A 26,746-nucleotide genomic window follows, 5' to 3' on the forward strand; every position below is an offset into this window, starting at 1 on the left:
CCCTCCTCCCTTTTGTGGGTCCTATTGTTAAATCATTTCCTCCTGCATCTTTTATGATCATCCAGATCTTTTACATCTCCATTATGTCCAAAATTCACCTTTAAACTACAAGCCAGTATTTTCATTGCAGATTTTATTGCCATTCTATTTCCTCTGTGCTTGCGTTCTCCTGGTCTTGTGACGCCCTAAATTGCAAGGCAAATCCATGGGAGATGGGCGTGTGTGTGGAGTCTGCCAGACTTCCATCTTCCTTATAGCAGGATGGTGAGCAGCCCTTGAGTATCCTTGGTCATTTGTCACAGATGCTAACTCTCCTGAGCCAGGGAAAGTCTTGGGATGGAAAATTTGCCCGAAAACCTTCTGTTGGATATCTTGTCTCTGGTTCCAGCAAGAGACCTCATTTGCAATTGCCAGCTGGTCTGCTCTCAGTGGCGGGACTTGGTAGATCTGCCGGTCCTGTGGAAGCGCAAGTTCCGGAAAAGGGACCATGACTCTTCTCCAAAGCCATTGGCTTTCTACATTTTCTCCCGCCTAAAGAAGAACTTAATCAAGAATCCTGACGGCCAAGGTATGTCCCCATTTATCTGGTAGAATAAAACGCTCCTGGACAGAAATCTGAATACCGTATTTTTCGCTCTATAAGATGCACCAGACCACAAGATGCACCTAGTTTTTGGAGGAGGAAAACAAGAAAAAAAAAAATTCTGAATCTCAGAAGCCAGAACAGCAAGAGGGATCGCTGCGCAGTGAAAGCAGCAAACCCTTTTGCTGTTCTGGCTTCTGGGATAGCTGCGCAGCCTGCATTTGCTTCATAAGACGCACACACATTTCCCCTTACTTTTTAGGAGGGAAAAAGTGAGTCTTATAGAGCAAAAAATACGGTAATAAAGCTTTTAGGAACATAGGAAGCTGCTGTACACTGAGTCCCAATATTGGTTCATCTAGCACAGTAATGTCTACACTAGGGCTGGGCAATATATCATCCAAGACTGGTTTGAAGTTCACCTGATGATATTTTTTTCATAATATTTGAGCTGGTTTTCAACATCGGGATAACTCACCAGCTAAACATTGCAATGTTATCAGCAGCTAAACCTGACAATATCACCAGCTAAACATTGCAACCTACCACAATGTCTGAAATGAGGATGGAACTATACAGACAATGTCCTGGCAACTGCTACTCCGTAGGGGTCTGAAACAGATAAATGACAATATTACCAGTCATCACACACTCAGTTTCATCAGCAGGCAAGCCAAAATGCATCCCAACAGGACTGTGGGCTTTGGGCTTGGCTACCATATGGTGAACGGGATGTAGGTGGCGCTGTGGGTTAAACCACAGAGCCTAGGGCTTGAAGATCAGAAGGTTGGCGGTTCGAATCCCCATGATATTGTACTATTGATGTTATACTATTTTATTGTTGTTAGCCGCCCTGAGCCCGGCTTCGGCTGGGGAGGGCGGGATATAAATAAAATCTATTATTATTATTATTATTATTATTATTATTATTATTAAGGGGTGAGCTCCCGTTGCTCCTGCCAACCTAGCAGTTCGAAAGCACATTAAAAGTACAAGTAGATAAATAGGTACCTGTCCGGTGGGAAGGTAAACGGCGTTTCCGTGTGCTGCTCTGGTTCGCCAGAAGCGGCTTAGTCATGCTGGCCACATGACACGGAAGCTGTATGTCACAAACCCAGAGTCGTCCACGACTGGACCTAATGGTCAGGGGTCCCTTTACCTTTACCATATGGTGGTATTCAGGACAATCCAAAGTATGGCGATGAGTCATAGTGAATACAAATAATCTGGGACAGACAGACCTCCAGCAGGCCTGCTAGGAGGCAGAAGAAGCAGAAGTGGCAGAGATTACATACCGTATTTTTTGCTCTATAAGACTCACTTTTTCCCTCCTAAAAAGTAAGGGGAAATGTATGTGCGTCTTATGGAGTAAATGCAGACTGTGCAGCTATCCCAGAAGCCAGAGCAGCAAGAGGGATTGCTGCTTTCACTGCGCAGCGATCCCTCTTGCTGTTCTGGCTTCTGAGATTCAGAATATTTTTTTTCTTGTTTTCCTCCTCCAAAAACTAGGTGCATCTTGTGGTCTGGTGCATCTTACAGAGCGAAAAATACGGTATATATAATTACATATTCTAAATAGCCAAAAACCTTGTTTTTCCAGGTGTGAGAACCTAGAGGTTGCTGAACTACAACTCTCATCTACCCCAGCAATCAAGAAAGAATTAGCAATATCTGGAGGGCCAAAGTTTCCCTACACCTGCTCCTCAGAGTAGATCTGTTGGAATTAATGGACCCAATATAATAATGTCAGTTAACTTCTGGGTGTCTACTACTTAATCACACAAACTAAGGGTGATAATTGAACTATGGTCATTTCCAGACTGCCTGTTTTTTGCCCCTTCTTCCTGATTGTTTGCCCCACATTTAAGGATACTGGCCATTTATCGAGGAAATTCATTTGTGAGGAGGTTTTATGGCATTGTGTCAAGAAGTCTGATTTTGTTGTGATGCGGGTTGCTTGCACACCATCGCCAAACCAGCCTAAATCAGAGACCCTGAACTTGCCATTATGCGATTGAGTCCCTCTTGGAAACAGGGACAGTCTGAAAGTGGCCTAAGTCATTCTTGTTTTCTTTCTAACCCATGGGCTGCTTCCATGCACTCAAAGCCTCTCCCTTCATTTTCTGTCTCCCCGTCACACACGCTGCGTCAGATGGCCTGGACTCCTGGGAAATCCAGACACCTGCCAAGGGCCACTGGGAAACTGAGGAACTGTCCATAGAAGACTCAAAAAGCGTTGGTGAGATGCTCAGCCCTTATAAAATGAGCAATTTTGGGGAGAATGATGAAGATGCTCCTGTTCAGCTCTACAAATGCTTTGCTGCACGTAACGGGTGAGGAACCTATCATTGTCCAAACTCAAATCCACTTAAAGATGAGGAAAGGGAGTTTTCATTTGCCCTGGTGCGAGTTCTTGTGTTTCACACTCTATTCTGCATAAGTAGAGCCCCCCCCCCAATAAATATAACCCATTAAAATGTACCGTATTTTTCGCTCTATAAGACGCACTAGACCACAAGACGCACCTAGTTTTTGGAGGAGGAAAACAAGAAAAAAAATATTCTGAATCTCAGAAGCCAGAACAGCAAGAGGGATCGCTGTGCAGTGAAAGCAGCAATCCCTCTTGCTGTTTTGGCTTCTGGGATAGCTGCACAGCCTGCATTCACTCCATAAGATGCACACACATTTCCCCTTACTTTTTAGGAGGGAAAAAGTGAGTCTTATAGAGCAAAAAATACGGTAATGGTCACAAAAAGGTGGAGCAATTTGCATCACCAAATCCTATCAAATGAGCTATTCTCTTTTTTTTGTATGGACAAAAGAAGTGTGTGTTGTGGGGAGTGATGAGGGCCAGTCCCCCAGTGGCTTTCCCTTAAAAAGGTTGCTAGCAGACCATCATTCCTTGCCTCTGCATAGGAGGGGGCAAACTTTCTTTCCAGGGAGCTGGAGGTTGCCTACAATAGCCAGTTGCTGAGTCTTTTAGGACATGTGGTCCAAATGCTGTGGGTAAAAGGTAAAGGTCAAGGACCCCTGGACAGTTAAGTACAGTCAAAGGCAACTATGGGGTTGCAACGCTCATCTGGCTTTCAGGTTGAGGGAGCTGGCGTTTGTCCACAGCTTTCTGGGTCATGTGGCCAGCAGGACTAGACTGCTTCTGGCGCAACGAAAAACCGTGACCGAAGCCAGAGTGCACGGAAATGCCATTTACCTTCCCTCCGCAATGGTACCTATCTACCTACTTGCACTGGTGTGCTTTTGAACTCCTAGGTTGGCAGGAGCTGGGACAAAGCAATGGGAGCACACTCCTTCGTGGGGATTCGAACCACCGACCTTCTGATGGGCAAGCCCAAGAGGCTCAGTGGTTTAGACCATAGAGCCACTTGCATCCCCCAATGCTGCAGGATAATGATAGTGATGTGGGGGTAGTGATGGTGTTCTTTAATGTCTCAGGCCCTGCAGCAAGTCTCAGCTCATCACCTTGAAGGACGAGGGCTACTGGGACGAACTGATGGATGAAGCCAGACCCACAATTGAGGTGAAGGACTGGTGAGTGCCAAGTGTCCTGTCCCGGCTGGGGCTCAGGGAGGGTGGACACCCCAAACCAAGTTCTCAGCATGTGTGAGATCCCAAGGATAGATGTGGAGGCACAGGGGAGGTCTGCTTGGACCTAGGCTTCAGCCCCAGGGGGAGTTGTCTAGAGCAGGCATGTCCAACAGGGAGATCGTGATCTACTGGTAGATCACTGGACGTCTGCGGTAGATCACTGGTAGATCATTGGCTCCCCCCAAAGAAGCTGAATTTTACATCCTCTTTCTTTGTACTTTTGTCCATTTACTGTATTTATTTTTCCCCATTTGAAGTATAACATGGTGATTTTATTTAGTCAAAATGAGAGTACCCCTAAACATTTTTTAGGAAAAAAGCACTACCAATATCTCTCTCAATCACCATGTTGTAGTGGAAGAAACAGTGGAGGTTGACGTGCCCAGTTGGACCTCAATTTGTCCCAGGCTCATATAATTTCTCTCTCTTCCTTCTCCCCCCCACCAAAAACAGCTTTTCAGGTGGGTATGATTCATGCTACACACTCACCGTGAAGCTGTTGTCTGCAGACTCTGAAGTCCTTAAAGAACATCAATATGAAAAACCTCATGTGTCAACGTGGTTTCCAGTGAGCTGAGCCTGAGTAGAAAATGCAAGCTTTGTTAAATTTGTGGAGGGTTGTCTATGGGGGTGAAAGGGGTCCCACCAACCTCCGTCTGCTATGACGTGCGGGCCTTCTTGTGTAAATATTTCATAAAAGATATACAGTGGAATCTTGGGCTGCGAACGTGATCCGTGTTCGCAACCTGCAGTGTTCACAACCCGCAGCACCGCATCTGCGTCAGCGCATGACGTGATTTGGTGCTTCTCCACATGCGCAAACCACGATTTAGTGGTTCTGTGCATGCGTGAGCGCCGAAACCCGGAAGTAACCCGTTCCGGTACTTGCAGGTTTTTGCACATCTGTAACCTGAAAATGCGTAACCCGAAGCATCTGTAACCCGAGGTACCACTGTATACCACTAGATCATGGGTAGGCAAACTAAGGCCTGGGGGCCGGATCTGGCCCAATCACCTTCTCATTCTGGCCCGCCGACAGTCCGGGAATCAGCGTGTTTTTACATGAGTAGAATGTGTCCTTTTATTTAAAATGCATCTTTGGGTTATTTATGGGGCATAGTAATTTGTTCTCCCCCCCCCCCCCACAAAATATAGTCTGGCCCCCCACAAGGTCTGAGGGACAGTGGACCCCTGCTAGATTGTAGAAAACCTCAAAGTGTCTTACTGACAAGCAGCTCACCTGGTTGACTACCTGCGAGCTTCCTCTTGTTTAACATCAGGCAAGAGGAGAATGGGGACAAAACTAGTCTGCCTCTGTCCTTCTTTGACTCTGGCTCCCCCTACTGCTGGCTTCCCCCCTTCTGCCCCCTCCAGCCACCGCTGTGGGGGGAGAGGTTGCATCCTGGAAGGGGTAGTTTCTTCTCTGCATCCTTCTCCAGACCCAGCAGCCTCCTCCTTTTCTCTCTCCTCTCCAGGTTTCACGCACTTTTTACGACTACCCTCAAGGTGTCCGTCATATCCTCTTTGAACACAAAAGGCACATGGAAGGTTGTCATCCCAACTTCCATAAGTACATCTTCCCAGAGCAAGGCCCAGGTGAAGACGGGGAGCCATCCTGGCATAGGATGAGGGTGTTGCAAAGCAGCATCAAACTTCACCCACCAGCAAAGGCAGTAGTGGATGGCTATTACATTCCCCCAATGAAGCGTTGTTGTTGTTTTTCACGGAAAGCTCGGAACAGGGGTAGGAGGCAGGGGGATACAGAGAGCCTCAGACTCAGCGCCTTGTCCAGCAGTGGGGAAAGCAACACCTCCAGTGGAGCAGAGGGCGAAGGGGGCAGCCGAGCAAGAGGAGGGCTTGAGGATGCTACTGAGAGCCCAAGTGTGGCTAGCCAGGAAGCCGTTTCTATCACCCAGCCTGCACAAAGGGGTGAAATGTAAGGAGGGGAGATTTGGGTTGTCTAAGTTCTTATGTTGGGGGAGAAACCAGAAGGGGCCACTCCTGGAATCTGCAACTGACTAAGACGGACGTGAACTTTGTGGTTCTGCACTGCAAATAGTTTGCTCCAATAAAATCTGTAATAATAATAATAATAATAATAATAATTTATTATTTATACCCCGCCCATCTGACTCCATTTCCCCAGCCACTCTGGGTGGCTTCCAGTAAAACACTAAAATACAATAACCTATTAAACATTAACCTAAAGACAGGTCGGAGTCCTGCCTGGTTACTCACGAGCAACCACCAGCAGCGCCTGACAAAAGTAAAAAGCCGTCACGCCCCTTCTTAGCACCATCATCCTTTCTCTCATCTGCGCTAAATTTTGCACCCAGTTGTAGCTTCGATTTTGCGTTCTCTTTGCTTCTCTCAACTTGTATCTTATGCAGATGCTCTGTTTCTACAAATCTGCGATCTAGAAGCATGTCTGAATGTGAAAGCAAGGCAAGAGATGGGATGGCAAGGAGGTTGGTGAAAACCGACTACCTCTTTTTTATTTTTTAAGTGAGATAGTTTTGGGATAGCAAGGTGTCCTCTTTCCCAACCCCCATTGGATAGGGCGCATTGCAACGATGGGTGGCAATCTGAACTTCTTTTTTATGGTTTAATGCTGCAGATCATGGCATCAGTGACACTGGCATAGATCTAAAAAGAGACCCCCTATTTTAACCCTATGTGTTGAACCAAAGGTGAATAGTTCCGGAAACTCTGCTAATGCCATCTTGGTAGTCAAGATAACACCACAATTAATTGGTAGCTGTTGTAGCAACGAGCTCATATATGCTTATATTTGCTTGCTTTGATACAAGCTTGGGGCTTGGGGTGCTAGGCTCTGAGTCCACAAAGGGGAACTATCTATAAGATTAGGTATTGGCCACCCAAGCCCTCATCTGGGCAGGTGAAGCAATGGGATGTCCTAGGCAATGAAATGTATGCTGCTTTGCATATGCAGAATGTATTCACTTTTGCTTGGGTGTGGACAGACCATCTCCTTGCTACAGTGTCTGTCCTGCATCTCTGCAAGAAAAGGCCAGGAGATCTGGCTTCCTGGCTTCCTGTAAGCCTATACATTTCTTAATAAAGCACTAGAATGGATCATTCTCGCGTCTTTGGCCTCCTTCTTTGTCATACCTGCACCCAGCCACTCCCACGAGCCCTCCTCTGGGTCTACGGTTCAGAACACGCTGGTACCAGACTTTACCTTAAACGTGACCTGGAAGGCATAAGCAAAGATCTCGGCCTCTTAATGGCTAATATCATGCTAACCCCACATGCCAGCAAAGTTCAACTATCGCCTCCTGTTGGGAAGAATGGAGTTCTGCACAGACAGTGAATGAATCTTCCTGCAAAAGTGAAGCTATGAATCAGGAAACAAACAACATAAACAATCAGTCATTTTTTATGCAGGTCATGTTCATTTAGCTAGAAACTAGCCCAAGGTGAACAAAATAACAAACAGACCGGAACTTGCAGGAAATAAACAATGGGGCAAATGAGTAAAGGTGCCATGACACACTCCCGCCCAAAAGACTCCTCCTCCCTTCTCTATAAGGTAACCTTGGCCCAAAATCATACAGGGAAATCGTCACTTCTGATCTAGGTGGTTGTGAGGATAAAAGGAGGAGGGAGAGAATCACAGACGCCTCCGTGAGCTCCTTGGAGAAAAAGATTGGCAGCTACAAATGTCATTCATTCAGGCTGTGCCATCTTTACAGGCTTTCAGAATAGGGAGGTGTCCTTTTTACTCTTGGGATCAAGGTGTATGATTTGCTGCCCGCTTATATTGTGACCCTTCTGCTTGGAAAAAGCTTGCATGCAGTCTTGTCACTTTTATCCCAAGTAATAAACTAACCTGTAATCCTCTGGGGTGTGAAGTTATTGTGGGTGTAAGGTTATGGGTATAAACACATATTCACAACAGATAGACAGTTCAACTCCAGTAGAAGATCCTAAACTTTTGGGTGGTGCACATATCCTGACAGCTTATCTATCTAAAAGTGAAAATTTCTTCTTCTAGGCAACAATGAACAGAGCAGAAGCTCTCCTGCAGGGGTCAGCAAGCTTTTTCAGCAGGGGGTGGTCCACTGTCCCTCAGACCTTGTGGGGGGCCGGACTATAGGGGGGGGTGAACAAATTCCTATGCCCCACAAGCAACCCAGAGATGCCTTTTAAATAAAAGGACACATTCAACTCATGTAAAAACACGCTGATTCCCAGACCGTCTGCGGGCTGGATTTAAAAGGCGATTGGGCCGGATCCGGCCCCTGGGCCTTAGTTAGCCTATCCATGCTCTACTACTTCCAGCCAACCAAGCTGGATCTGACAGAATTTGGGGGGTGTGGGGGTGCCTGAAATTCAGCCCCCCATTGGCTCCCTCACTTGCCGTCTTTCTCCTCATGTAAGTTGGACCTGCACACCAGAAATCAATAGTCCTTTCTCACCATGAGCTCATCCCTGTTCACATGAGCTTGCTGAGACACATCCTGGTTCCAGTGATTTGAAATAGCCGCCGGATGTTCCAACCCAAACCCTGCTTGACTTTCCTGCCTGTGTCCTGTATCTGTTTAGCTTGTGGGCAAAGTGCCCCTCGCTCCTCTGGTCTGCTCCTTGCAATGTCCACGAGCGCCTCTCTTCCTGTTGTCCCTCCATCCTTCCTGCTGGCCTAACCCCAGCATCCTTTTCTATTGTAGCCAGCACTGTGATGTTAAGTGTGAGATAGATATGGGACAGAAGCCTCAGTACAGTGGTACCTCGGGTTAAGTACTTAACTCTTTCCGGAGGTCCGTTCTTAACCTGAAACTCTTCTTAACCTGAAGCACCACTTTAGCTAATGGGGTCTCCTGCTGCTGCCGCGCCACCAGAGCACGATTTCTGTTCTCATCCTGAAGCAAAGTTCTTAACCTGAAGCACTATTTCTGGGTTAGCAGAGTGTGTAACCTGAAGCGTGTGTAACCTGAAGCGTATGTAACCCAAGGTACCACTGTTCTATGCATGAACTGAAGTTCCTCAAGTTGCAGTTCATTGTTAGGGGTGGATACTGTTGTAAGAATTTTAAAATATTCGAATCGCCGCGATGGAGTGAGCTCCCATTGCTTGGTCCCTGCTCCTGCAAGCCTAGCAGTTCGAAAGCATGTCAAAGTGCAAGTAGATAAACAGGTACCACTCCGGCAGGAAGGTAAATGGCGTTTCCGTGTCCTGCTCTGGTTCGCCAGAAGCGGCTTAGTCATGCTGGCCACATGACCCGGAAGCTGAACGCTGGCTCCCTCGGCCAAAAAAGCGAGAGTCGCAACCCCAGAGTCGGCCGTGACTGGACCTAATGGTCAGGGGTCCCTTTACCTTTATAGCCTACATATAGTAGGGGGTATTTAAAATGAGAGTCATCATAGCGTCCTTTTCGAAATATGACAACTGTTTGTGCCATTCTAAATTATTTGAATGGTCTCTTGCGCAACAAACCTGCTTCCCAAAAAGATCGGGGTGTTTGTTTGTTTTTTGCAAGGAGGAAAGCGATAAGATAAGAAAATAAAATTGAATGTGTGGACGCAACACTTGCTTTGACGCAACATCAATACAGTGGTACCTCGGGTTAAGCACTTAATTCGCCGGAGCACGATTTCTGTTCTCATCCTGAAGCAAAGTTCTTAACCCGAGGTACTATTTCTGGGTTAGTGGAGTCTGTAACCTGAAGCATATGTAACCCGAGGTACCACTGTACTGTCAAAATAAAGATCCGTAGCTGAAATGCCACAACTTAACAGAAGCATTCCCATTTTAAAACGTTAACATAAAGACCACCTTAAAAAAAAATTTTTAAATAGCAACGACAGGAGGCTCGGGTTGAGACAGCAAACGGAACTGAATGGCTTCCTGGAAGCGAACCTGGAAATCCCCGACAGTGGCACTACTCTAACCTTTTCTCAGCTCTGTGTGGCGCCTGGGATTTCCCTTCTTCTGGGAGCAGAAGCAGAGGCCGCTTGGTTGGTGGAGGAGAAGCACCGGGCGGGACTTCCCCCGGCTTGTCATTTTAATATTTCCTCCTGGATACTTTCTGTTTCTCCCTTTCTCCCCTCCCCACATTTTTTGCATTCTCTCCGTTTTGCAACTGGGTGCTGCTCGGGGCAGAGACTCCTTTTCCATTGCTCCGCTGGAAAGGTAAAAATCCAGTTGTTGTTTTTTTAAGGGATAGGGACCTCGTGCAAGGCAGACAAGGGGTAGGTTGGTTGTTGTTGTTGCGTGTGTGTGTGTTTTTGTTTGTTTGTTTTTGCGCGAGTGTGTTTCGCGAGTTTTTTGCACGTGAGAACGCAAGAGGGGTCTGTAGGATTGAGTCGGTGGACAACCCCCTCTCCCGGGTGCATTCCGCAAAAAAAAAAAAAATCTCCCCTTAAGCCATGCAAAGCTTACGATACCAGCATAGAGGCAGTACTACAAGGGGGGGGAGAGAGAGAGAGAGAGAGATCTTGATGCTTCTGTGTGTAGTTTTGGGGCAGGGGTCGGGGGCGGAGTTGTTGCTGCTTTTGGGGGTCTTGCTTTTGAGCAGCCGGTTGGGGCAGCTGGTTGACCACAGTGAGAACAGGATACTGGGCTGATCCCATGTTTTTACATTAAATAACCAAGCGAAATATTATTATTTTTGTTTCACTTTACGATGTATCTAAAACAGAACAGTTGCAGATGGGTTAAAACAAAAAGTCCGGGTAAAGAATATGAGCGTTATCCGATTATAAAGTATACTTCCAGATTTGTGATGAAAAGCTTGTTTGTTTGTTTTTAAAGTGTTGAATAATAAACAGCGGTGCTGAAAATTGGCCGTATTTTGGTTCTCTTCGCCGCGTAAAAAGGTCAGGTTTGCTCCGCAAGGCTGTGGCGAGTTTCGTTTGCTCAGAAATCGGAAATGGGAACTGGACCACGCCTCAAGAGTTGCCCCAAGGCATGGGGCATTTCTCTCTGGCTTTGCCTTGATTTGATTGCAAAAAGAGATTAGACAAAATGGGCTGATTTGCTTGCAGGGAGGTGATACAGTGGTACCTCGGGTTACATACACTTCAGGTTACAGACTCCGCTAACCCAGAAATAGTGCTTCAGGTTAAGAACTTTGCTTCAGACATCGTGCTCTGGCGGCGCAGCGGCAGCAGGAGGCCCCATTAGCTAAAGTGGTGCTTCAGGTTAAGAACAGTTTCAGGTTAAGAACGGACCTCCGGAATGAATTAAGTGCTTAACCCGAGGTACCACTGTATTGATGTTGCGTCAAAGCAAGTGTTGCGTCCACACATTCGATTTTATTTTCTTATCTTATCGCTTTCCTCCTTGCAAAAAAAAAAACCCGATCTTTTTGGGAAGCAGGTTTGTTGTGCAAGAGACCATTCAAATAATTTAGAATGGCACAAACAGTTGTCATATTTCAAAAAGGACGCTATGATGACTCTCATTTTAAATACCCCCTACTATATGTAGGCTATAAAGGTAAAGGGACCCCTGACCATTAGGTCCAGTCGCGGCCGACTCGGGGGTTGTGGCGCTCATCTCGCTTTTTTGGCTGAGGGAGCCAGCGTTCAGCTTCCGGGTCATGTGGCCAGCCTGACTAAGCCGCTTCTGGCAAACCAGAGCAGGACACAGAAACACCATTTACCTTCCCACCGGAGTGGTACCTATTTATCTACTTGCACTTTGACGTGCTTTCGAACTGCTAGGCTTGCAGGAGCAGGGACCAAGCAATGGGAGCTCACCCCGTAGCGGGGATTCGAACCGTTGACCTTCTGATCGGCAAGTTCTAGGCTCTGTGGTTTAACCCCCAGGGTTCGAAGTGCAAGTAGATAAATAGGTACCGCTCTGGCGGGAAGGTAAATGGCGTTTCCGTGTGCTTCTCTGGTTCTCCAGAAGTGGCTTGGTTATGCTGGCCACATGACCCGGAAGCTGTACGCCGGCTCCCTTGGCCATTAAAGCGAGATGAGCGCTGCAACCCTAGAGTCGGTCACGACTGGACCTAGTGGTCAGTGGTCCCTTTACCTTTACATGACAGGGTTGTTGCATAGGCCTCTTCATGTTAATATGGCACAGATTAGCACCGTCTGCACTTTGGCACCTGTAGATGCTCTGAGGGGACTGGCGCTCCTCACTGTGCCTTGGAATGAATCATCAGTTACAGCCTCGATCATTCCATCACCAAATTACTGGCTGGCTTTGTGTCAATAAATCAAAGAGCGCCAGTGACAATCTGCAATTGTACCTTCCCAGCCCAAACCGTTACACCTGAGTCCACGCCAGGAACTTTTTCTGGCTGCAATGGGGGCTTCAGAAGGTATCTGCTCAAGAACGAGAACATGTGGCAAGCATGGGGTTTGCTTCCTGACCCGATAGCCACTGCACCTCGTCAAAGGAGACGTTCAGCTGACCTAGCAACAGTTGCAGGCATGGGGTTTGCTTCCTGACCCGATAGCCACTGCACCTCGTCAAAGGAGACGTTCAGCTGACCTAGCAACAGTTGCAGGCAGCTCCCAGCTCCCAAAACTTGGGGCAAGCATCAGTGGCCTCAGTGGAAAGGATAGTGGCCCATTTTGGGACAAGCCTTCCAGAAGGCTGTCCAAAAACAAAGAGGGGGGAATGTAGGGGAACAGTTAGGATCACCCCAAAACCCCTAAAACTGTTCGTGAATTCCCCCCCCCAACCAGGCCTCGAAACTGTTCAAAATTCCTTTTGTCTTCTAAAAAATCCAAAACAGCTTTTCTCTGCTCTTCTCTTCTCACAAGATGCTGTGGCAAGGGCAAACCATTACTTTTTATCAGTACAAGAATGCTTCAAAAAGCTAATGAATAGACTCTGTCAGAGCAGGCCTGAGACTGACTTTTATCTCACTCTAGTTGCAACATCTTTGGACCTGCTGAACCACACTCATTCCCCTTTCCTGGGAAGGGTGCCAAGAGTCCACAATAGTCCCAAGACAGCTTTCTGTACATGCTCAGGAACCTCAACATGGGCAGGACTCCTGAGGGAGGAAAAAGGAGGAGGGATCTGGAAGGGGTATATATGTTTGTGCACATCACTGTGAACTCATGCATGCTTTTTGTGACTTATCACACTTGCTCCTTCTACCAGTTCATGGATGGTAGAAATAAAAGCCTTTTCTCCGAAACTATTCCTTGAGTGTCTGTTGAATCCCACATCCCTTTCCCAGGCGCAATATTTTCCCCACCCGAGGGCAAAGCCTCATAAGGCTACAGTGGGGTACACACTACAGGGTTGTTGTATAAACCTGCTCTTCTTCTCTTCTCTCTCTCTCTGTCGTACACAAACACCAAACGCCGTTGAAGTCTGTAGTTTATTAACAATGAATTAAATTGCTGAACTGGCATAACACTCCCTCTCCCAAACCATGTGGCTGTCATGGCATTGGGATGCTTTTAACCTTTAAAGCCACACCCAAAATGAAAAATAAGTTACATAAATCAGGAACTGGAACTCCTGTTGTTAGTCCTTTCTGTTTCGTTGGGGCAGAAGTTATAGGGGCTGCTTTCACAGCTCTGATAACAGCCTTCATATGCATAGAGATAGATAGGTATTAAAACCGCTAAATAAAGATTGGTTTATTCCAACAGGCCTTCGGGAACTGATTTATTTATTTTTATTTTTAAAGAGAGGGCTTTTAAATACTGCAGGGCTGTATTTATTATCTGTATATTAATATTTTTTAAAATATTGTTTCAATTCTATTAGTGGCTTAATGACTATGATTACCTTTTATATGTTCTCAGCTTTTAGGTTTTTAATCTCTGTTATTATAATTTTTGTAAGCAGCTTTCAGTCCTGGTCTGGAAAGAAGGCGGGTTATAAAATATAACGGCAACAGTAATGGCAATGAATTCATATTACAAATATTGCTGTTATTATTTATATCCCACCTTTCTTCCAAGGTTCCCTGCCAATCCCATCATTTTTTGCTCACAACATCCCTGTGAGGGAAGTTAGGGCTGAGTTTAATGACTGAATTGCGATTTGAACCCTGGTCTCTTCCAGGCCCTCTAACCACCATGCCAGACTTTTTTTGTGTGTGAATAGCCATCAGTTTTATCCTTCAAGCAGATGGTGAGGGTGGCAAAATGGTGTCAAGAACGAACCAGGAAATTCCATTTTTATGCCATGAAATTTTGTCAGAACTGTTGGGGAACTGCCAGGCATAGTAGGAGAGCAGGCGCTGCCCTCCCCCCCAGCAGATTTCCCACAGATTTTGACACTCAGATAGACACTCTTGGTTTGCGGAGGCTCCAAAAATCCATTTAGCCCATAATTCCGTTTCCAGTGACAACCGGGTAGAAGCTTCTAAGGAAGTTCTCAAGAAAGCAGGGCCTTCCCTGCTGTTCCTACTCCACCCCATATGATCCTCTGAGGTATACTGCCTTGACAAATGGAGGTTCAGATCAGCTATAATAAGAGCCGGGGGGGGGGACGACACTTATCTCTAGTTTCGACAATCTGCTTTCCACAGAAGCCTTCATGAAGGCATGAAGGAGATGGCCTGCTTCCCTCTTGACCGAACACAGTGTCAGGTATATTGCCTTGGAGTATGGAGGTGCTGAGACCAATACACTTCTGAAACGCCAGGGATGGGGGGGAGCAGTCTATAAATTATTTCATGCTAACCCTATGCCAGGATTTATTTATTTTTTGCAATGTTTTATTGTTTGCTTAAAATTATTATTGTACAATATGGGTTGTATTCAGCTCACTTTTACTCACAGAGTAGACCCATTGGACCTCAGGCATATCCAGTAATTTCAATGGGTCTACTCTGAGTAGGGGGACGCGGGTGGTGCTGTGGGTTAAACCAAGAGCCTAGGACTTGCCGATCAGAAGGTCGGTGGTTCGAATCCCCATGACGGGGTGAGCTCCCATTGCTCAGTCCCTGCTCCTGCCAATCTAGCAGTTCGAAAGCACGTCAAAGTGCAAGTAGATAAATAGGTACCACTTCAGCGGGAAGGTAAACAGCGTTTCCATGTGCTGCTCTGGTTCGCTAGAAGCGGCTTAGTCATGCTGGCCACATGACCTGGAAGCTGTACGCCGGCTCCCTCAGCCAATAAAACGAGATGAGCGCTGCAACCCCGGAGTCGGCCACGACTGGGCCTAATGGTCAGGGGTCTCTTTACCTTTACTCTGAGTAGGAGTAGTAGGGGATAGCTGTTTAAATTAACTTTAATTTTTAAAAAGCCAGAGGCTTTTCTATTAGGATTTGTAGGTGCTGATATCCCAAGGGAGCAGAAAAGACTCTTTATGTATGCAACGACAGACGCACAGATGCTATTACCCCAGGGATGGCTAATAGAGAAGAATGGCAAATTAAACTGTTGTTGGACTATGCCGAAATGGCAAAGCTTGACCAGAAAGCTCAGGAACCAAGAAGACCAAAACTTCAACAAAGAATGGGGGAAACGTATAATTTATCTTGGAGTCCACTGCAAGCAGGTGAAAACATTAGCAGAATTGTGATAACACTTGTAACCTAGCGAGTACTATGGAGTTCTTTAAAACGTGGGACTATTGAAAAAGATGCAGTAGGAAAGGTTTAATAATAGGGCCCATGGAGGTGAAGTCCAGAGATTCAGAGGAATCTTTTAATCGTTGATGTGTATGGTTGTATGTGTATGTTATGATTTTACAGTGGTGCCTCGCAAGACGAAAAGAATCCGTTCTGTGATTCTCTTCGTCTAGCGGTTTTTTCGTCTTGCGAAGCAAGCCCATTAACGGATTAGCGGATTAGCGCTATTAGCGGTTTATCTGCTGATCGGATCAGCTGATAAGCGGCTTAGCAGCTTAGAAAAGGGGGGAAAGGGGGGGAAACCAGCAGGAACTCGCAAGACATTGTCGTCTTGCGAAGCAAGCCCATAGGAAATTCGTTTTGTGAAGCACCTCCAAAACGGAAAACTCTTTCGTCTAGCGAGTTTTCCGTCTTGCGAGGCATTCGTCTTGCGGGGCACCACTGTATATTCAAAGAAAATTTATTTCAAAAATAAATAAATAAATGTGGCCCTTCCCTCAAAAGCTCTTTTACCGATTTATTATTTTTTTTCTTTCTTGCAGACACCTGAGAACACCCCAGAGTAAGATGGTGAACATCGGAGATTTGCCGGAAGACATCCTGATCGATGTGCTGTGCCTGCTCCCCGCCAGGGAGCTGGTTCTTCGCTGCCGCCTCGTTTGCTCGCTGTGGCGCGACTTGGTGGACCTCCCTTCGCTGTGGAAGCGAAAGTGTCACCTTGAAGGGTTCCACCCCCGTGCGCCAGATAGGAACGTTCCCGACTGGAGGATATTCTACTTCCTCTCCACCCTGCGGAAGAACTTAATTCAGAACCCTTGTGCCGAAGGTTTGTTCTTGTCTTGTCAAGACAGGAAGTACTGTTTTGGGGGGACAGGAGGCGGGTGGGTGTGGAGGACTCCCTGGTCCTGAATGGGGTAACTGTGCCCCTGAAGGACCAGGTGCGCAGCCTGGGAGTCATTTTGGACTCACAACTGTCCATGGAGGTGCAGGTCAATTCTGTGTCCAGGGCAGCTGTTTACCAGCTCCATCTGGTACGCAGGCTGAGACCCTCCCTGTCCGCAGACTGTCTCGCCAGAGTAGTGCATGCTCTGGTTATCGCCCACTTGAACTACTGCAATGCGCTCTATGTGGGGCTACATTTGAAGGTGACCCGGAAACTACAACTAATCCAGACTACGGCAGCAAGACTGGTGACTGGGAGTGGCCACCGAGACCATATAACACCGGTCTTGAAAGAGCTACACTGGCTCCCAGTATGTTTCCGAGCACAATTCAAAGTGTTGGTGTTGGTGCTGACCTTGAAAGCCCTAAACGGTCTCGGTCCAGTATATCTGAAGGAGCGTCTCCACCTCCATCGTTCTACCCGGACACTGAGGTCCAGCTCTGAGGGCCTTCTGCCGGTTCCCTCACTACAAGAAGCTAAGTTACAGGGAACCAGGCAGAGGGCCTTTTTGGTAGTGGCACCTGCCCCGTGGAACACCCTCCCATCAGATGTCAAAGAGAAAAATAGCTACCAAACGTTTAGAAGGCATCTGAAGGCAGCCCTGTTTAGGGAAGCTTTTAATGTTTAAAAGGTTATTGTATTTTAGTGTTTTGTTGGAAGCCGCCCAGAGTGGCTGGGGAAACCCAGCCAGATGGGCGGGGTATAAATAAATTATTATTATTATTATTATTATTATTATTATTATTATTATTATTATTATTTGGTGCAGATTTCGAGCTGATTTAGAGCACCCTTCCTTCAAACGTTGGTGGGGCGCGGGTGGCGTTGAGCTGGGCCTCAAAAGTCTGGAGGATGGGATGCGGCCCTCGAGGCCTTTCTGTCTGGCCCTCAGGAATTTTGCGAGCCACGCCCCCTTCTCCACAAGCCACACCCTTCGCCCTCCCTGCTTCCCGACCTGAGCGTTTGTCCCTGGATGGGATGTAAAAAGGAGGCGGGTGGCGCTGTGGTCTAAACCACCGAGCCTCTTGGGCTTGCTGAACAGAAGATCGGCGGTTCGCATCCCCACGACGGAGCGAGCTCCTGTTGCTCTGTCCCAGCTCCTGCCAACCTAGCAGTTCGAAATCACGCCAGTGCAAGTAGATAAATAGGTACCGCTTTGGTGGGAAGGTAAACAGCGTTTCTGTGCGCTCTGGTTTCTGTCACGGTGTCAGATTGTTGAAAACCTTTGAAACTCAATAAAAAACAATGGGCGAAAAATAAAGAGAAAAGAACAGCCGTAGTGATCACTGTCATGGAATCATAGAATGGTAGACTTGGAAGGGACCACGACATAGCTGTCAACATTCCCTTTTTCTGTGGGAAATTCCCTTATTCCAACGCTGCTTCCCGCTGCTATCCCGGATTGTTAGATATCCCGTAGACTGTCCCCGGGACATGTGGGGCTGCTGATCCCTTATTTTCGAGGCTGCTGATCCCTTATTTTCAAATCTGAAAGTTGACAGCTATGGACCACAAGGGTTATCTAGTTAAACCCGCTGCAATGAGGGAATCTTTCGTCCCACATGGGGCTCGAACCCACAACCCTGAGGTTAAAGAGTCTCATGCTCTGCTGACTGAGCTATGGAAGGATCTGGTAAAATGCCAAGAGCGGTCAGAGCAATTCAGAGCCTTGAAAAGCACATCCAGCTGAAAGAGGAAGTGGAAATGAGTGCCTCTCTTTCAGTTTCCTCCTTCAGCTCTGTGTACTTGTCAAGGGACTTGGAAAAGGTCACTGCCAGTTGGACAGTGATGGTGTCCTCTGCTTTCATTATATCTTCTCTTTCTGCTTTCCCCTACAGCGGGCTTCAACTCCTGGAAAATTGAACAGAATGGAGGGGACGAGTGGAAGATTGAGGACCTTCCTGGAAACCATGGGAGGGAATTTCCTGACCCGCACGTCCGCAAATACTTCGTGACATCTTACGGGTGAGGATTGTGGGTCTTACGTGAAAGATCTTAGCGTTGTACCTGACAAACTTCTTCCTTTTCGGGTATGCCAGTTTGCACCCAGATGCCACCCTCTGGGTTGTCTCCAGCCAAGTCCTACTGAGAGACAGGCCAGCTGAAATTCCTGGACCTAAATCAGTCTTGAGGACTAGTAACTTCCACTTTTTATTTATTTTTAAAATGAAATGAGATTCCTAGGGTGCACCAGTTTTCATCCAGATACCGACAATGTTCCATTCGAGAATTGACCCATTGAGGGGGGGAATGGACCATAGTCAGTCATGTCCCTTGACTGCAGTGGGTCTACTCTGAGTAGGACTAGTATTGGAAGTAACCCATGCTGAAAGGTGAGATCAGATTGGCCTCATTGTCTGGTTGCCAAAGAGAGCAGGAGGTAGGGTCATCGTGGCTGCCTGTCAGATGTTGGTGGGGAATCTGTGGCTTTGAGAAGTTGTTGGGCTTCTAGTAGCCAGGCTCCAGGATGATGGAAGTCGGAGTCCAGCAACACCTAGAGGGCCACAGGTCTCTCATCTCTGTGTTATGTAATAAACAAAAATCTGCCCTTATTCCCTTACGGGGGACACAAGAGCCCTTATAGAGTCCTTTGTAGGTTCTCCATCGGTCAGAGGAAAGAACAGAGGCCAACCAGAGAATATTGAGAAGCAAAGCGGCTTCTAAGCCTGATCTTTATTGAACAGTTGCAACAGGGTGCCCCCTTCACACACAGGAGAAGGAGGAGGACCCAGAACCAAGGTGTGTCCCCCCTTATATAGACATTTTAAATTGCCAGCCCTGGAGTCCAAGACCACCCCCAGAAACATCATACATACATCACAGAAGGGGTGTAGCTTAAGACCACCCCCCAGATACATCATACCTACATCACGGAAAGGGAGGTCTACAGCGGAAATCTGAGTGCTTTGTTTACCTCCTGTCGTTGTTTACCTCCTGTCTGGCAGATTACCTGTTAATGCTTACTGGATTGATTCCCTGGGGAGCCTGGCCAATCTTTTGTAATGATAAATACTTAGTTCCTGAGCCAGATCACAGGCTCACCCTATTCATATACAGATAAGACAGGATTTGTGAAGGAAAAGACAACGGGGAGGCTTTTCCATTTGACTTTGCAGAAAAAAACACCTGGCCAGTTTGGGAGTCAAAATGGCAACATGGCTGTTCTCCTGTGCAGCTTCAGACATGTGGTTTATATATTTATGTACGTGTTTGCTTGGTACATTTATGAACCTTTATTATATACATAAGACCTTAATTTTTTATTTCAGTTAAAAGAAGGCAGAGTGGTTATTGTCATGGAATTCTACTCAATATTGATCCAGAGCAGAACTCCGACATAGTTAGCAAAGTAAAAACTTAAACGTTGCAAGATTCCCAAAAAATAGACCAGAGGCAATTGTATTTTATCCAGCAGAGCTTTACTGCTGCTGAAGGCAAATGAGCATAATGGTCACAAATAAAATACATACAGGATTGGCACTGTCCATAAGAAATCCAGTTGCAGCAGAAGTAACTTAAACTTACAATAACTTAGAATAAGTCTAAACCTTAACACTAAGCATACTATGTGCAAAACACCACACCAGAAGGAAAAGAGATAGGAATAGGAAGTGAAACCCAGACTCCTTCTGGCCTCACTTTTATAGTCAGCATGACCTTGACTGAAAGTGATAACAGAACCAGTTTAAGCCAGCTGTACTCAGCTTCTCGGAAGGAATAACCCAAAGATCATGAACCTTCTGCTTGTTTCTGTCACACGGAGAAGCTTGAGGCATTCCCAAAGCAAAGGAAGGATTGAACTCTGATTAATAAGAATACACACAGAGGCTTGAACCAGCAAGACTCTGGGAAGGGTGCGTATAATAATCTCTATCCCCACCCTCTAGCCCAGGTCGTTTTATTCACAAAAGAACTTTTTCCAGAGTGTTCGTAAGAACCAATCAGATATCTTCTGAGCATTTCAACAAACCCCAAGTGAGGACAAAGTTAAACTACCAAAACTAATTAAGCGCACGTATTTCTGGGGTAAACAAAACAGAACTACAAAGGGGTGCATTTGGCAACCCCTGAAGTCATGAACAAGCAATACACTTGATAAGATGGATGGCCAGGAAGACAGCGATCATTATCACCTTCCCTACCCCACTTGCTGGTGAATACCGGCACTTTTTCCCCCTACAAGAAAAGCATTGGCATACTGCCTCAGCCCAGTCTACCTGAAAGAGCGTCTCTACCCCCATCGTTCTGACCGGACACTGAGATCCAGCACCGAGGGCCTCCTGGCAGTTCCCTCCCTGAGAGAAGTGAGGTTACAGGGAACCAGGCAGAGGGTCTTCTCGGTGGTGGCACCCACCCTGTAGAACACGCTCACATCAGATGTCAAAGAGATACAACTACCTGACATTTAGAAGACATCTGAAGGCAGCCCCGTTCAGGGAAGTTTTTAATGGAGGTCTTTAAGCAGAGGCTTGACAACCATATGTCAGGAGTGCTCTGATGGTGTTTCCTGCTTGGCAGGGGGTTGGACTCGATGGCCCTTGTGGTCTATTCCAACTCTATGATTCTATGATTCTAATGTGTGACATTTTGATGTATTTTTAATCTTTGCTGGAAGCCGCCCAGAGCGGCTGGGGAAACCCAGCCAGATGGGCAGGGTACAAATATTATTATTATTATTATGGCCCGATGGAGAAGAGATCAAAATGGCCCAATGGGAATCTCAGGGGTGTGGTCTCCCTCCCTCTCAAGAAAGTGACTCTGAAGGTGTTTGTTTGCTTGTTGCAAACCTCTCCTCCCTGCCACACGCACTCCCTGCCCCCCCTTTTGAACCACTGGTACCTTTGAACACCTCCAATGTGCCTTTGCAGGCTATGCCTCAAAAACCAGCTTGTTACCTTAAAGAATCATGGCTACTGGGATGAGCTGATGGACGAGGTCAAGCCAGCTATTGTGGTGAAGGATTGGTAAGTAAATTGGGGTGGGCGGGAGGAGAGAACTCAGAGAAAGGAGGGCACAAAAATGGGAGGAAGGGGTAACAGCACTGAAAGCCCACTTTATTTGCTATAGAATGAGGCACACTTAATTCCTTGCAACGGTAACTATTTGCAAAGGTATGTTCACCGTTAATCTCCTCCAATGGGGTGGTGGCCCTGGGTCTAGATACTATTTCTGCAGTGGGGTCTCTGCCTCCAGTATCCCAGAGCTGACCAATCGGCACAAAAGTGGAGCTTTTTAGCCACTGAGAAGGTGTCTTCTAACCCTTTGTGCCAACGGGAGCCAATTGGAGTGAAAAGAGGCAAGTCGGCCACTGAGAACAGGCTCCTAGGGTCCCTCTGGAGAAGGCATGTGGGAAACGAGTTGTTCTGTGTGCTTCAAAGCTATAAACAAGCTATAAACTGTAAACAGGTTGATACAGTGGCAGGATTTTCAGTGAACACTTGCAACTAGTAGAAGATTAGATAAAATTAAGGGAAATAATAATTGGATAAGTGTAAGTATGGAAATGGGACGCGGGTGGCGAGGGAGCCGGTGTACAGCTTCCGGGTCATGTGGCCAGCATGACTAAGCCGCCTCTGACGAACCAGAGCAGCGCACGGAAGCGCCGTTTACCATCCCGCTGGAGTGGTACCTATTTATCTACTTGCACTTAGATGTGCTTTGGAACTGCTAGGTTGGCTAGGAGCAGGGACTGAGCAAAGGGAGCTCGCCCCGTCGCGGGGATTCGAACCGCCGACCTTCTGATCAGCAAGTCTTAGGCTCTGTGGTTTAACCCACAGCGCCACCTGCATCCCATTCCCTTGTTATTAGTATTATATAATTATAAGATAATTGCAGGTGTGTGGCTGTGAGCAGGTAGGGTGGCCTTGGAGGAAGGGCCCCAGAACTTCCAAATTGAGAGCCAGTGTGGTGTAGTGGTTAAGAGCGGTAGTCACGTAATCTGGGAAACCGGGTTCGTGTCTCCGCTCCTCCACATGCAGCTGCTGGGTGACCTTGGGCCAGTCACACTTCTGTGAAGTCTCTCAGCCCCACTCACCTCACAGAGTGTTTGTTGTGGGGGAGGAAGGGAAAGGAGAATGTTAGCCGCTTTGAGACTCCTGAAGGGGAGTGAAAGGCGGGATATCAAATCCAAACTCTTCTTCTTCAAATTTGACACTGCACTACCGACCTCCAGTGCCAGATTTACGTATAAGCTAAACATGCTCTAGCTTAGGACCCCACTCTCTTGGGGGCCCCCAAAAAATTTAAAGGAAAAAAACCTGGATGTACATTTCCAAAATATAAGATAAAAAACAAATAAAATAAAACCTACCTACAGCAACAGTGTTTTGTGTTGTGTAGGCTCCTATGATGTACATCTCTTGTTATGTGCAAATGGCTTTAGGTCCATAAATTCCCATATAGCATATATTCAACACAAAAAACAGTGGCAATTTGTTGTTGACAAAGGACAGCTGGACATAGAAAGGGCCCCATTACCTGTCAGGAGCTTAGGGCCTCATCAAACCTAAATCCGGCCCTGGATGCTGCAAAGACGCAAGGTTAGAGCTGGGGTCTGCCCCCACCTGTCCAGTTGTGACATCCTTCTATTCCTCGTGTTCCGCATCCTAGGTATGCCGCCCGATACGACTGCGGCTGTCGCTACCAGCTCCGGGTGGAGCTTCTTTCCGCAGACTACATCGTCCTGCAAGAATTTCACCCCGAAGACGTGGTCATTGAAGCGTGGAGCGATGCAACATGGCACGAGGTGAAGGCATCAGGGTGGGGCGGGGCAGTGGGGTGGGCCTGGCATGGCTCTGCCTTCCCCCAGAGCACAACCACAAGGTGGGCATTTGTTTTTTGCCGGTTTGTGGTCCTCGTGCGGCTCGTGTAGTCCAGCATCCTGCAAAGAGGCCAGTTCGAGGGCAAAAACAGGTTTCTTCCTACCTGTGATTCCCATTAACTGATATTCAAGTACACCAGTTGATTTATTTATAGAAATATATTTGTAGACCACTATTCGTGTTTTTTTTTAAAAAACCCACCATAGTGGCTTACAACATATAGAAAACCATATACAGTGGTACCTCATGTTGTGTAACCTCCAGGTTATGGGAATCTTTGGGTTATGGCCGCGGCAAACCTGGAAACGCTTCCAGGTTTCTCCGCTCATGCATGCGCAGAAGTTCTCTATCGCGCCAGGTGTGTGCGCAGAAGCTGTGCCTCTAGTTACGGATTTATGGGGTTTCGCATGGCACTCCGAAATAAATTAAATGTGAAAAGGATCTAGGAGTCTTGGTTGACCACAAACTTGACATGAGCCAACAGTGTGACGCGGCAGCTAAAAAAGCCAATGCAATTCTGGGCTGCATCAATAGGAGTATAGCATCTCGATCAAGGGAAGTAATAGTGCCACTGTATTCTGCTCTGGTCAGACCTCACCTGGAGTACTGTGTCCAGTTCTGGGCACCACAATTCAAGAAGGACACTGACAAACTGGAACGTGTCCAGAGGAGGGCAACCAAAATGGTCAAAGGCCTGGAAACGATGCCTTATGAGGAACGGCTAAGGGAGCTGGGCATGTTTAGCCTGGAGAAGAGGAGGTTAAGGGGTGATATGATAGCCATGTTCAAATATATAAAAGGATGTCACATAGAGGAGGGAGAAAGGTTGTTTTCTGCTGCTCCAGAGAAGCGGACACGGAGCAATGGATCCAAACTACAAGAAAGAAGATTCCACCTAAATATTAGGAAGAACTTCCTGACAGTAAGAGCTGTTTGACAGTGGAATTTGCTGCCAAGGAGTGTGGTGGAGTCTCCTACTTTGGAGGTCTTTAAGCAGAGGCTTGACAACCATATGTCAGGAGTGCTCTGATGTTGTTTCCTGCTTGGCAGGGGGTTGGACTCGATGGCCCTTGTGGTCTCTTCCAACTCTATGATTCTATGATTCTATGAAATCCGTAACCAGAGGTACCAGAGGAAACTCTGGAAAAATGTATTCTTAAAAGTCTGCATAGGCCTGGAGGAATAGAAAAGTCCAGCAGGCATTTAAGCTTCAGCACAAAAGGCGCACCTGCCTGAACCTCTAGTGGCAGAGAGTTCCACAGGACTGGGCCGATGACACTAAAAGCTCGTTTTCTTGTTGTCAAGTGAGTTGTGAAATAACACTCCTGCAGAGGATGTCAGTGCTTGAGCTGGGAGATAAGGGTTCAGGGGACGCTTGAGGTAGCCAGGACCTAAAGTTGTTCAAGGCTTTGTAAATTAGTGCAAGGAACTTGAACCTGGCTTGGCAGTAGGCAGGCAGGCAGGGGAGACGCTTTAACAATGGTGTCATGTGGTCTCGAACCATCAGCAATCTGGCCGCAGCATTCTGCACCGGCTGGAGTTTCCGAACCACCCCCAAGGGCAACCCCATGTTTAGCGCATTGCAGTAATCTTGCCCATGGACTGCAGTGGTCAGGTAACTTCGGTAGGTCTACTATGAGCAGGTATACAGCCTTAAAAGATCAGCAGAGGGCTGCTGCGTCTGTGCCTCGCAAGGTTCTTGATGTTGCGATGTCCGATTGGCTACCTGGAGAACAGGGTGCTGGGATGTTCGTACCTTTTGCTTCTTTATCCCACGAAGGTGGCCTTACAAGGCGATCAGGCCGAGAAACTTCGCAGCATCCAAACCTCTTCCTCTGCGCAGCCTGGGAGTCATTTTGGACTCACAGCTCTCCATGGAGGGGCAGGTTAATTCTGTGTCCAGGGTGGCTATCTACCAGCTCCATCTGGTACGCAGGCTAAGACCCTACCTGCCCACAGACTGTCTCGCCAGAGTGGTGCATGCTCTAGTTATCTCCCACTTGGACTACTGCAATGTGCTCTACGTGGGGCTACCTTTGAAGGTGACTCGGAAACTGCAATTAGTCCAGAATGCTGCAGCTAGACTGGTGACTAGGAGTGGCCGCCAGGACCACATAACACCGGTCCTGAAAGACCTACACTGGCTCCCAGTACGTTTCTGAGCACCATTCAAAGTGTTGGTGCTGACCTTTAAAGCCCTAAACAGCCTTGGCCCAGTATACCTGAAGGAGTGTCTCCACCATTATTCTGCCCGGACACCGAGGTCCAGCGCCAAAGGCCTTCTGGCGGTTCCATCGCTATGAGAAGCCAAGTTACAGGGAACCGGGCAGAGGGCCTTCTCGGTAGTGGCACCCACCCTGTGGAACACCCTCCCTTCAGATGTGAAGGAAATAAGCAGCTATCCTATCTTTAAAATACATCTGAAGGCAGCCCTGTTTAGGGAAGTTTTTAATATTTAATGCTCTACTGTTTTTAATACTTGATTGGGAGCCGCCCAGAGTGGCTGGGGAAACTCAGCCAGATGGGCGGGGTATAAATAATAAATAATAATTATTATTATTATTACATCTCTCTCTCTCTCCAGGTCTCGCACACGTTTCACGATTACCCTCGTGGAGTCCGCCACGTCATCCTTCACCACGGAGGCAGCGACACCCAGTATTGGGCAGGCTGGTACGGCATCAGAGTCACCAACAGCAGCATAACCATTGAGCCGGAGGTGGCAGAGTGAAAGCTCATGGCGCTGCGAGGCTTGGCTGGATTTTTTAGAGAGACATATATACATATATCTATAAAACCTCCCTTTTCAGCACTTTCTTTCTTTCGCGTGGTTGATGGGCGAAGCATCCCTTCCTGGCCCCTTTAAATTTGCACAGCCAATAATCCTCTTCCATTGCTGCCCTTGAGAAGGATCCCTTTTTTTGAAGACAACCTGTTTTGCCAGTTTATTTAGAGCAAGCTGGCTCCCCGAAGCGCCGATTGGCTAGCCCTTGTGTCGGTCATGGCTGCGTGCAGCGCTGATTGGCTGGCCTGTGTCCCCGCAGTTAGGACGCCACTTCCTTTACATCTTGAGAGCAGAGTTGGCGTTTATGTCGGTCATAAAGCCAGTTTTTTTATTTTAAAAATATCTCCCAGAGGACCAAATAAATGCCCACACTTGAAAAAGAAAGTTATCAGCCAGCTTAAAAGAAAGTTGGGGGCTTTTTAGTGGTGGGGAGAGGAGAGGGGAAACAGCCCCATCAATTTGGAGGCAGGCCTGCAAGGGAGATTGC

At 47.2% G+C, this 26,746-nt stretch overlaps 2 protein-coding genes across 5 annotated transcripts; both read left to right on the plus strand.

The window, feature by feature from the left end:
* The first annotated feature begins 280 nt into the window (after positions 1–280).
* On the plus strand, positions 281–6,159 carry LOC309536698 (F-box only protein 44-like). 2 transcript variants are annotated; one of them, XM_082230863.1, is made up of 5 exons: positions 281–568; positions 2,736–2,916; positions 4,034–4,129; positions 4,640–4,754; positions 5,662–6,159. In XM_082230863.1, exons 1-5 carry the CDS (start codon positions 337–339, stop codon positions 6,124–6,126), a joined length of 1,089 nt encoding a protein of 362 aa, XP_082086989.1. In that variant the 5' UTR covers positions 281–336; the 3' UTR covers positions 6,127–6,159. The 2 variants fall into 2 exon arrangements, with proteins under 2 accessions (XP_082086989.1, XP_082086990.1); XM_082230864.1 differs by lacking the exon at positions 4,640–4,754 and having other exon boundaries at positions 282–568; positions 5,662–5,941.
* A 4,052-nt stretch (positions 6,160–10,211) lies between these two features.
* On the plus strand, positions 10,212–26,275 carry LOC309536375 (F-box only protein 6-like). Of its 3 annotated transcripts, none has more exons than XM_082230564.1 (6): positions 10,212–10,339; positions 16,253–16,536; positions 18,492–18,618; positions 21,522–21,617; positions 23,263–23,398; positions 26,059–26,275. In XM_082230564.1, exons 2-6 carry the CDS (start codon positions 16,278–16,280, stop codon positions 26,203–26,205), a joined length of 765 nt encoding a protein of 254 aa, XP_082086690.1. In that variant the 5' UTR covers positions 10,212–10,339; positions 16,253–16,277; the 3' UTR covers positions 26,206–26,275. The 3 variants fall into 3 exon arrangements, with proteins under 3 accessions (XP_082086690.1, XP_082086692.1, XP_082086691.1); XM_082230566.1 differs by lacking the exon at positions 10,212–10,339 and adding an exon at positions 14,508–14,565; XM_082230565.1 differs by lacking the exon at positions 10,212–10,339 and adding an exon at positions 14,532–14,724.
* The last annotated feature ends 471 nt before the right edge of the window (positions 26,276–26,746 follow it).

This window comes from Podarcis vaucheri (genome assembly GCF_965113315.1).
Source record: "Podarcis vaucheri genome assembly, chromosome: 7".
NCBI lineage: Eukaryota > Metazoa > Chordata > Lepidosauria > Squamata > Lacertidae > Podarcis > Podarcis vaucheri.